The sequence below is a fragment of the Mirounga angustirostris genome, unplaced genomic scaffold (genome assembly GCF_029215605.1).
Source record: "Mirounga angustirostris isolate CCGP_5_RB_7025 unplaced genomic scaffold, mMirAng1.0.hap1 SCAF_5, whole genome shotgun sequence".
NCBI lineage: Eukaryota > Metazoa > Chordata > Mammalia > Carnivora > Phocidae > Mirounga > Mirounga angustirostris.
The window spans coordinates 30,165,635-30,178,126 of record NW_026991713.1 but is presented as its reverse complement, the minus strand read 5'-3'; the positions used below and the strand labels follow the sequence as shown (position 1 = coordinate 30,178,126).

Genomic DNA, 12,492 nt, shown 5'->3' with positions numbered 1-12,492 from the left:
CACAGTGAACCACTCTCTGGGTCAGCAGCAGGAAGCTCATTCCCGACTGACAGTCCAAGAGATAGGCACTTTTCAGAGTGCTACTGGAGTAATTTCCTGTGTGAAAAGCTCACTGCTGTTCTTGCATTCCTCAGGGTGCATTTCTTCTCATCTCGGAGGATGTTGCTCTTCCACAGGAAGAGGAAGGAACCAGTTGTTACTGGATGTGTGGGCGGAGAGAGTGGTGGGGCATTTTCGGCATGCCTCAAGCTCAGCTGTGGGAACCCGGGGTGCAGCTGAGATTCCCAGGCCTGGGACCCTGGGTAGTACTGCAGCAGTTAGGGGTCACGGCTTATAAAGACAGTATCTCAGGAAGCTGGAAGGCAGAAATAATACCTGGAACTCCAACACCTCCAGTTCCCAGAAATGTGCTAATTTTCTAAAGGAAATTCTAAAAAAGTACTCTGTTGGGCTCCCAAATAGCGTATTTTATAAAATCTTTTTGTAAAGAGTCTCCTTTTTTTTTTCTTTTGTACATTTCATAAAGAAGAGTTTAAGTCCTAAATCATTTTTGTTGAAATGTCATTTGTATAACATTTTTTGGTAAAAGGAAACACTCATTTACGTAAGCTTTTTTTCTCTGTGACCTTGAAACTGCGAATGAAACTCAAATTAGTACATTTTTCAGTATAGCTAAGTCAAACACTTGGAATTTATGATCATTATTTTTATTAAAAAGTACATTTTATTTGAAGGAAAAAAAGAAAGCCTCTGACCCACACTATTAATCTTTTTCTAGTTGTACTATCTTAGTAAATTTTACAGATTACCAGAACTGTGTCTTCTAAAAAAAAAAAAAGGAAGACAGATAGAAAGAAAGAGAGAAAGAAAGAAAGATAGGAAAAGAAAGAAAGAAAGAAAGAAAGAAAGAAAGAAAGAAAGAAAGAAAGAAAGAAAGAAAAAAAGAAAGAAAGAAAGAAAGAAAGAAAGTCATGTTCCTTTAACAGACTAAAAAGTTTTAGTTGGATTTTTTTTCTTTTTACAATCCAAAAACACATTTTTTAAAAGGTGAGCTCCATATTCACAACTGTTGGTAGTTTTTATAACATATGGGTCACAATATACTTCAAAAGCAAAGATACAACTAATTTGGAAATAGTCTCTTTCCATCTCTAATATTTTCTCTCCGATCTCTAGAATAACTTGTATCTGAAAAAAATGTGCTGTTTGCTTCTAAATGGTAAAAGATCTGTGAAAACATTTTTCTTCATTAGTTCTGTTGATTATCATGTATATCTTCTTTTTAAAATGTCTCTGACAATTTAATTACTTCATTTCTTACAATTTCAAAGGACAGTGTTTTAAAATTATTTCTCAACCCAAATGAGAATTCCTCTTTTATTCCTACTAAGCATCTCAGAGTTACATTTAACTTTTTGAGTTCTGGATAAAAAAAATTACTGTATCCTACTTGACATGATCATTATTGTTTGAAATGAAGACTAAAAGTCTTTTAATAAAAGGTGGACAAATTGTGGATGGTACCAGCCAGTGAGTCTGGATACAGATTCTACAAACATCTATGTTCATTTCCTTTCAAACGCTTAGAGCAAGGGTCAGGAGAAAGATACCACAGGGCCATTGAACCAATGTCTAAAGATACCGTTAAATTGTCTGTTTCCTAAAGCTTAGTAAGCAGCAACAAAGTTACAAACATACCTAGTTTCAGAAATCATATGGACTAAACTTACAAACTAAATGCCACCTTATACAATACTGCAAAGTTTAAAAACTTAAAAAAGAATCTCCCCTACCTCCAAATTTGGAGGTGGTTTATATATGTAAATCCAGCAATGTTAGCTTACAGGGAAATAGTGAAAGCGGAGGATTGTGCAACCTGATTTATGCTTATTTTCCTGGAAAAGTAAATGGGGAACCTGAGGACAATAAATTACGTATTACCATTTTACACTTTTAAAGTTATAAATTTTAGTTTTGAGACATTTAGGTTTGCATACACCATGTTCTTTTGAGTAAGTCTTTCCAAATCTTTGCTTACATAAGCAGTTAGGAACTGGAATAACTCTGAACTAGTTATGCAATGTTGTTTAGTAACCAGGACAAACTGTTGCCACAACATCCATGGAAATAGTTTCTCTGTATCTGCAAGTTTCCTCTTTGTAGGTCCATATATTTTATCAATGCATTAATATTTTTCAGACAGCATATACCATATGACCATCTCCATGAAAGCATGTAACACTTTTCTTCCTAAAAATACGCTGAGACAAAAGAGTGTGCTTTGCTGAAAACACCAATCTCCATGACATCTAGGAGGGAGAAGTGTGTTTTACCACTGTGCTTCCCTAAGTCACAGCAACAGCAGAGTATCTCCTGCACTAATTCAACTGATCTGATCGCTTTCCTGAGCCTAAAAAGGACGTGGTAAAACCACAGCTCTTTTTCTCTCAGCAATCCCTCTGGCCAAGTGATGCAGAGCCAGGAGATAATCTCAGCTATCCTGAGGTTCCTCAAGGCTACACTTTACTGTCCCTGGGGAAAGGAGAGAGGGAATCCCACAGCTGATTGGCTCTGCCTTCAAAACACATCCAGAATCGGATCACTTACCCACCTCTTCTACCACTGTGGGTCAAGGCACTCTTGACTATTCATTAGCTTCCTAATTAGCCAGTCGGCTTGCTTCTCTCCACCACCACCCCGGGGCCGATTCTCAACACAGGCATAGCCACAGTGAACCTATTAAAACCTAAGTCAAACAAGCTCCACCTCTGAAGGAAACCCTCCGGTGGCCCCTATCTCACTCTCAATCTGCCCTTCTGGCACTGCTCCCACTTGCCTGGAGCGCCTGTCCAGATATCCTCACGGCTTGTTCACTTCATTCCTCACATGCCCCCTCCCGCATGACTTGTCCTGGCCATACTACCTAACGCACACCCTTGCTCCTGCCTGCCTTCAGTGCTTTCTACGCCTTTGCATTTTGGCGGGGGTCTATATACGCTATGCTCTACCATACTACACAGTCTACCCTTTTAATCTGTGAATTGCCTGTCTTCCCCACTAGAAAGTAGAAAGCAGGCTTCTCCGGGACAGGTATTTTTGTTTTGTTCACTTTTTCTAAAGTCAAGAACAGTGAAGGACACAGAATAGTTACCTAAAATACAAGTATGGATTAAGAGACATATATGTTGTGAGTAGGCATGTTGCTGGCATTCTACCACATCTGGTACCCACTGAGTCAAGCAACTTAAAGATACCAAACTAGACCGATGAACTTTTATTATTGGGGTATATATTTTCAATTATTTCTGAGACATCTACTTATACCTTGCTTTCCTCAACTGTAATGTCCTACTCAAAATCCTACCCAACTCTGGTCAGGTCAGGAACCGCTCAAAAGTTTCCTTCTAGAGAAATTCTCTAGTTTTCTCCACCCCATTAATGATCTTTTCTGAGTACTTCCATCAATAAGCTTTCATGACAGTCACATACACTTGGCATCTAGTATGCTGAAATTGCCACTTATTTCTTAAACTCTTATTTCTATTGGGCTAGGTTGTAAGTTTCTTGAAGTCAGCTCACTGAGCATCTCATGTAATGTCTTCGTGTACTATAATTTTAAATATTTTGACTGATGGAGCAACAAAAGACTGTAAACCCTTGATTTTTTTCTATAATATAATTGCAAATTCTCATTTATTGTAAAGAATTAATTTGACCTGAAATACTGTCCCCAATTCTAAATAAAGGTACCCACATTAAGCTCGTATTCTACACAGTTGCCAGAATGAAGATGAGAACACTGTTTTGTTTCTCAGTGAAGAGTCCAGTGTTTTGATAATCAGTCAGAGGAACACTAGCAAGATTATCAATTTCATTTTGTTCATTTGTAGGACAAATAACAGTAAAATTAGGACATCAAAACTTAGGAATATAGTTGACCTAGAATAAAATATTTTAATAATCCTAGAATATTTTAAATAAATTTTGTTTACAGTCAATATTGCTTTTAAGAAAGACTTTATGTTAGGATACAGAAGAGAAATTCCTATCTTGCCACCTTTTACAGGAGAGAGGTGAGAGTAGGGGAGGGTCTGGAACATCCCATATAGCCACATCCCATGTCAGGGCTAATGCTAAATGATGCTGTACAATGGTGATGACAGAATCTTGGTCTAGTTCTAACTGAATAAATGAAAATATTAAAAAGACTCAATGGAATCTTGGAAAACCCTCAGAAAATCAGTACATAATAAGTAACAATGTAATCAGAATAAAGATTTAGGAATTTGAGATCAACATTTTAAAATTGTATCTATTTGACAGCCAGTATATCCCTTTACAAACTGCCCCCCCATTCTGTTTTTATTTGTTTGTTTGTTTGTTTGTTTGTTTTTAACAGCAATGGTTTAAAAATGCAGATTGGTGGGATGCCTGGGTGGCTCAGTCGGTTCAGGGTCTACCTTCGGCTCAGGTCATGATCCCAGGGTCCTGGGATTGAGCCCCGCATCGGGCTCCTTGCTCAGTGGGGAGCCTGCTTCTCCCTCTGCCTCTGCTCTGCCCCCTATGCTCCTGCTCTTCTACTTTCTCTCTCTCAAATAAATCTTAAAAAAAAACTGCATTTTGGTAACAGCTTATCTTGATCCCGAAATACTGTATCAGCTGTCCTGCCTGCCATCGAGGCACAAGCACAAGCCACAGAGATAGCAGCCGTTACACTGTATGCATGACTTGTGCTAAGAAAGCATCAGAGCCCAGGTATCAGCACTCGCAGATCTCCAGGTCAGTCCGAATGTAATACTAAATCAAGTCAAAGCAGAGCTAGAAGCCAACTGTTTCTTATATCATAACAAACCTGGCTTTTATCCTACTAGGAAATTTGACAAATTCAGGCTTAAAGAGTAATCTTTTTTTTTTTTTTGAAGATTTTATTTATTTATTTGACAGAGAGACAGAGCAAGAGAGGGAACACAAGCAGGGGGAGTGGGAGAGGGAGAAACAGGCTTCCCGCCGAGCAGGGAGCCCGATGTGGGGCTTGATCCCAGGACCCTGGGACCATGACCTGAGCGGAAGGCAGACGCTTAACGACTGAGCCACCCAGGCGCCCCTATGTCCCATTCTTGATAGAATGAATTCTAAGGAAAATTTCTTCCAGTCTTCTATGAAAACCAGATAAATCCCCCAGATAAGGAGTAACCACCACAACAAAAATCAAATCCACCTTTAAGTACTGTTTTTTGGCTTCTAGTATTTCTCTGGATTTTAGAATTATAATCACATGCAAAGTTCACATCACAAATACTTAATGCAGTTGTGCTTCATGCCAGAGCAGAAATGAATCTCCTTTACAATTATGCCTGATCTGATATGCAGAAGCAAGAGAAAAGCAGCCAGTGTTCAGGGACTACAGATTAAGAATTACTTACCAGTAGATTAATGAGAAGATGGACATTTAAAGTGATTTCACTTTAGTTTTCTACCCAATTATCTATCAGTGAGCTAAAAGGAAGATATAGATATAGATACAGATATAGATATAGATATAGATATTGAAAATTTAAAGGGAGAAGTTTTAGAGACACTATTTATAAAAAAGATGCCTTATGAGCATATATTTATGTCTTCAGAGAATGTCCTAGTAAAATAAATAAAATCAGGAGTCTTTATACCTTGCCTGGAGGCAACCAGCTATCTTCCAGATTATAAAAAAATGTACCTGGGGCGTCTGGGTGGCTCAGTTGGTTAAACTACTGCCTTCGGCTCAGGTCATGATCCTGGAGTCCCGGGATCGAGTCCCGCATCGGGCTCCCTGCTCAGCAGGGAGTCTGCTTCTCCCTCTGACCCTCCCCCCTCTTGTGCTCTCTCTCTCTCTCTCTCTCATTCTCTCTCTCAAATAAATAAATAAAATCTTAAAAAAAAAAAAAATCTACCTGGACAGGACTTCATTAGCTTAATCCTAAACTGATTTATAGCATGTAGGTTTCTGTTTTCCTGTGTTTTCTTCTCTGTTTTATTTTTATGAAGCATCAAGCACACAACTCTAAGTAACAGTAGAGAGTCTTCTTTGTAATACTTCTATACTGGGTTGAACCATGGGAAATCACTGACATTAGACCATTTTTGCCTATAAAATAGCAATTTCATATAATCCAACCCAGTATTATCCTTATGTGGACAATATCTGTACTCTTCAGTCTTATTAAAGGTTTTATGGGCATAGCTGCAAACTTGTCATGTGTTTATCATACAGAATTGTCCTCTTAAAGTCCCACATACATTGTAGTCCCTGAGTCAGGGTCCTATAACATGGACTAGCTGACTTGGGCACCTTTGGATCACCATCCAGGGATAGATACCCTGCTAGCACTTGCTAGGTGGTAATTATGCCACTTGCATAGCATACTGTAAAAAAAACATCTGGGTTCTTCAGGTCATGAGGCTTTGCAAAACTGCAAAGTTACCAGCAGGGAGAGTGAGTCTCAAAATGTAGACCAAAGACTTTTGATGATCTGTGATAACTTCTAAGCCAGGAATACCCAAATTCCATAGACTAACAGCTTCATAAGAAGGCATCACATCTCAAAAACCACCTCTCTTTTGCTCTTCTTACTACAGGGGCAATAACCCATCTTATTGGAATTTATGCTTGTTGAGTAAGTCATTGAACATAAATGTATTAAGTACCTATTATAAGCCACCAATCAATGTGGCAAGAATTAGATGTCCAGTTAATTTTTAATGTCATAAGTAAGTTATTAATGCAGAAGTGCTAAGAGGGATATTTTATAAACATGAATACTATAAGAGACAGGACCACAGACCTGCTTGAGGTTCTGCGACAATTCTGCATGACAATCAGCCTGTTGGTTACCGCCCCTCCCCCCAACCCAGGGTGATTTCTTGTCGCTGGAACTTCTCATGAGTGATCTATGAGTCTTCTCTGCCTGGGATTAGCAGTGAAAGAACCCTTAATAAGTACAGTTCTTTCTAGTACAGGATAGATTCAACATGGAGTAGTCCCTCTACAGAATTCCTCTACCAAAAATACCATTCTTGAGATCTGCTGGAAAGGGTGTAATGTCATAATGTCAAGTGTTTTTATTTGTTTTCTTTCTTGGCCACACATTAATAATTCTCCAAAATATTTAACTACACTGACACCATCACAGTAGTGTGACCAAAGACCATGCATGCCGTTCTTCCTACTCATTCTTATGACTAGTTTTGCCCTGACTAGCAGGAATTGATGACAGCGATGAGCTGCCTTGCAAAGGCTAACAGACTCAGATTGAAAGGCTGAAACTCTCAATCTCTGACTTTACACTGAGTAAATAAATTATATGTATATAGTTTTTATAAATAAAATTGCAAATACTAGAAATACTTAATCTCTGGATAATCCATCAAGAGGGATGAACGAAGAGAAATGACTGCTTTTTTTTACAGCTTCTCAGGAGAAAACTAGAAGTGAGTTTAGCATCTCTGAAAGGTAATTAACAGAGAAGAAAATCTGTTCTGTGACAACAAAGTGAAATGTCACTTGGATGGCACCTTAATAGGGAATGAGACAGTGAGGACGGGTTAGACTGAGTTTAAGGTCATCAAAGTAAAAGCTTTTCTGAAAATTGGTGCTGCTCCCCCTTGTGGCTATTTAGACACATTGTAAATATGACTTTTTATACAAGTTTTCTTAATGATAAAATGTTAGGCTATTTAGCCCACTTTTTATCTCCTCTCCCACACACTTTTTAAGGAAAATGGATTTTGCCAAATAATTAAATGCCACTTAAATGTCAAAGAAAACTTACTGTGGTAGAATCAAAAGAAAGGACGTCCACAACAGGGGGAGAAGAAGTCTGCAAATCAATTACCTCAAGCTTTGGATTAATCTGTGTGTATACATAAGAAAAGTGAACATTAGTTTTTTTCTACCATAAGAAACTGGATGCTATTTGTAACAACCTAGAGGGTATTTCCTAATACATTCTAAAATTAAAATATATTGCTATATTTATAAACATGGATGCAAAAATTTTAAACATAATATTAGCCTATCAAATCTATCAATGTATAAGAAAAGATCATTATGACCAAGCTGAATTTATCCCAGGAATAAAAAGTTGATTTTACATTAGAAAATCAATATAATTCACCTTTATAAAGGGATTTTTAAAATAAAATAAAATAATAAAATAAAATGACCCACCTCAAAAGATGCAGAAAAAAGTCCTAGCCAGTTCATTAAAACAAGAAAAGGAAATAAAAGGTGTAAGATGTAAGAATTGGAACAGAAGAAATAAAACTGTCATTCATATGTAATTATCTATGGAGAAATTCCAAGAGAATCTATTGCTAAGTCATTAGAACTAATAAGAGGATTCATGAGATCCAAAATCCATACACAAAATCAAATGCATGTCTGTACTTCAACACACAGAAAATGTAAATTTTAAAAAGACATCATTTATAGGGCGCCTTGCTGGCTCAGTCAGTAGAGTATGCGACTCTTGATCTCGGGGTGGTGAGTTCAAGCCCCATGTTGGGCGTAGAGCTTACATTGAAAACAATAATAAAAAATTTTTTTAAAAGAATAAAAAGACATCATTTACAATACCATAAAAAATTTAAATACATCACAATAAAAATACAAAGATGTATAAGATCTCATGGGAAAAATAATAAAACTAATGTAAAAGATATTTAAAAAGACTTAACTAAATAGAAAGCTATACCATAAAGAGCTCAGAAACAGCGCCCTACATACATGGAAAATAAATACAAAAGAAAAATAGCACCACAAATCAATAGAGGAAGGATGATTATAGTTGAGAAAATTGGCTCACTATATGACATACAAAAGTGGACAGTAGATAGGCTATAAAACCTAAATGTTACGTTAAAACTAGGAAGTTACAGGGGCGCCTGGGTGGTTCAGTCAGTTAAGCATCTGCCTTCACTGGAGGTCATGATCCCAGGATCCTGGGATCGATGCCCACATTGGGCTCCTTGCTCTGTGGAGAGCCTGCTTCTCCCTCTCCTCCCTGCTTGTACTCTCTCACTGTCTCTCCTTCTCTCTCTCTCAAATAAAAAAATAAAATCTTAAAAAAAAAAAAACTAGGAAGTTATAAACTATAAGGTAAATGTAAAGAATATCTTTGTCACATGGGGTCAAAAAGGACATCTTAACAAGAGCCACAAAAGCAAACCCTAAGGCAAAAAATAACAACACCACCGAATTTTTAAAAACCTGATGCATCTGATGACATCAAAATTAAGAATCTCTGTTTAACAATGGACACCACAAAGTTAACAATCAGATCATGGAAAAGGAGATAGATTATGTCTAAAACTGGAAAAGTAGGTTTTTCTTACACATCTACAAATTAATGTGAAAGACAGTGATCCCAAGAAAAAAAATTATGGAAGAGAAAACCTAACAGTTGATCAGCATGTGGAGAGATTTACAGAAACATTAGTAATTAGAGCAGATTAAAGCAAAATGTCACTTGACACCTATTAGATTCTGAAAATGAAAAAACTCAATGATGCCAGCCTTGTTTATAGCGGTACTGTTTATAATGGTGGGGGAAAAAAGCCACAACCCAAAATCCCCTAATGTATATCAACAGTAAAAAAGACACATAAGACACATAAGTCGTGGTAATTACTACTGTGGTACATTCACTGAATCCTATACAGCAGTGAAAATATATGAAATACAACTATGTACAAGATATGATTGTACAAATTTAGAATCTAAATGTATGACTCTCAGGATTTAAAATTTTTTTTAATGATTTTATTTATTTGAGAGAGAGAGAAAGCACACATGAGCAGGGGGAGGGGCAGAGGGAGAGAGAGAATCTCAAGTGGACTCCCTGCTTAGTGAAGAGCCTGATGTGGGGCTCAGTCCCAGGACCCTGAGATCATGACCTGAGCAAAAGGCAGACGCTTAACCGACTAAGCCACCCAGGCGCCCCACAGGATTTTAATTTTAAGTGAAAAAGCAGTTTATAAAGAAATAGACACAGTATGATTTCATTTGTATAAAGCTTAAAACCACCTAAAACTAAATAACATCTAATTATAGATTAAAATATATTACAGTAAATGAAAAAAGGAAAGCAAGGGAATAATTAACTAGATTGGTGATTACTTCTGAAGGAGGTTACTTCAGAATTCAAGACCAAAGAAAAAAAATTAAAAAAAAATCCACATCATCATCAAATACTTACTGAAGACTGTGAATACAAATTAGTTAACAAAGGGCAACAAAGATAGGAGAACTTTGTATCAAATGAATGGTACCAGCAAAGAGTATACAAGAATCTCAAAAAAGAAACTGCTGACTGGGCACTTAGAGAGAAAAACTTTTCCACGGAGGAAACACAGGAAGGGCTTAGATGGATCCTTGAAAAAAAGGTTTAGAAAACAAAACCAGACAGAGATGAAGTAAAGAGCATTCCTGAGCACAGAAGCAGAATGCTGACATGATACTTTTGTACAGGGTAGTAATAAGACAGGTTGGCAAGGGGCAAGCTGGGAAGGGTGAAGGAATTTGGGAAGGCACAGAAAAGTTGGAGCCTGCAATGTGCTTTAGCAAGGTGAATCTGACAGAGGCCTGCGGAGTACCCAGAAAAACGGCGAGTAACAGTGAGAACACTGCAACAGTCCAGGACTGTGCTGATAAGGGCTGAGCCCGTGGGAAGAGGAGCAGAATGATTTTAAAAACACTTATCATGTTTGATAGGCATAGCTAGAGTTCTGGAAACGTTAAGAGGCTTTTATAATTACCCAGCCACTTGTGTTAGAGGTGTGTGCCCCGGAATGCCCATGCCCCAGAAAAGGGGTTAGCGCGGTACAGGATGAGGATGAGGGCCTATCCGCGCAGCCTGTCAGCACCTCTGTTTCTTTCTGGCTCCAGACAGCAGAAAACACAGCCTCCTCCTATCAGCTCTGAGTCCGCATGGGAGGCCAAGATAAGAAACCTGAGCATGAATCACTTTCCTTCCATCTTAGCCTAGCCAGCCAAAGAGATTGCTTGCAGACATTTTATTCTCTTTTATCTACTGCCACCTAGTGTAGATATGAAATCATTTACCTATGAAAAATAGAATCTGGTTTTACCATCTGAAATGTGAACTGCTCAAAAATCTAAATCCCATGGAAACAGCATCTCTCACAGAGAAATCCGTAAACTTCTCAAAGTTGGAAAACTCTTGACGTAACTAACAAGTTGCTGCCACATACATTAAATGGAGCAGGGCATTCTTACTAAGGAAAACCTTACAGTCTTCTCCAAAAGAAAATATGTGGAGGGGGTGATGCTTCCAGTGAGGCTCTTTGCTAGCTAACCTCCAGGAATATTAACAGTCCCTCCTAGCTCTCTGTCCTTATTAAAGGGAAGAACCATGTCATAACTACACTCACCTGGAAATGGAGTGGGCTGTCTTTTGAGGGGCGGAGTTCTCTCTATCACTGAACCGGGGCATATCATTGAGGGGTTTGTGCAGGAGAGAAACCTCATGTGCACCACCCCATTCTGAGGCCCTGTGTACCCACCACACTGAGGAGTCCATGAGCACAAGGACTGCTACTAACAAATTCGGAAGGGCAAGGAATCTGCCTATCTTGTTCTTTGTTACATACTCTAAAGCTAGTACAATGCCCAACACGTAGAGACTTACTATCTGTTACCAGAGTACCATTTAATTTTGATTATTTTGAAGCATTACATCAAAATGGTTAAAAGCACAAAATGGAACCAGAGAACCTGGGTTGAAATTCTAGCACTGCTACTTACTAACTTTAAGTTTTAACTTACATGTGCCTCAATTTCTCAAGGAATAAAAATAGTACTTCACAGAGCTTTAAAGGAAGATTTAATGACAAATTATGTAAGCCAATTAGAATAACTTTGTATGTATTTAATACTGTTATTATTACTAATATTATTATTATGAAATCTCTGGAGAACATTTATTGAGGCCCAAATAATATAAACATATGCCATGGCTAGAAATAAAATACAAGATTTGTAGAGTAGCGGCCATTTTTTATCCAAAATTATGTTTCCAACCTTAAGAAAAGATTGAGATAAAAACCCAATCTCACTGGGGCGCCTGGGTGGCTCAGTTGGTTAAGCGACTGCCTTCGGCTCAGGTCATGATCCTGGAGTCCCGGGATCGAGTCCCGCATCGGGCTCCCTGCTTGGCGGGGAGTCTGCTTCTCCCTCTGACCCTCCTCCCTCTCATGCTCTCTGTCTCTCATTCTCTCTCTCTCAAATAAATAAATAAAATCTTTAAAAAAAAAAAACAAACTCAGACCTGAAGACTTAAACTGATCATTTTTCAACAATGAATCATGGCCAGACTGTCACAGATTATTATTATATAGATATCTGGTTAAGTTAAAGGGATTTTTCCTTCCTGTTAAGTATCACACAGAATTTCCTGTGCAATATTAAGAACTTATAGATTAAGTTCATCTCAAATG

General features: G+C 37.9%; 1 protein-coding gene across 5 annotated transcripts in view; it reads right to left on the bottom strand.

Moving 5' to 3' along the window:
- POC1B (POC1 centriolar protein B) overlaps window positions 1-12,492 on the bottom strand; it is a 93,424-nt gene that overhangs the window by 29,565 nt on the left and 51,367 nt on the right. For 4 of the 5 annotated variants that reach the window (XM_064590802.1, XM_045872877.3, XM_064590803.1 and 1 more), the window contains one exon: window positions 7,806-7,886. The exons of the other annotated variant lie outside the window; for it this stretch is intronic. In XM_064590802.1, the coding sequence (XP_064446872.1) occupies window positions 7,806-7,886 (81 nt within the window). The remainder of the gene's footprint in view (window positions 1-7,805; window positions 7,887-12,492) is intronic. 5 annotated transcript variants of the gene reach the window in all.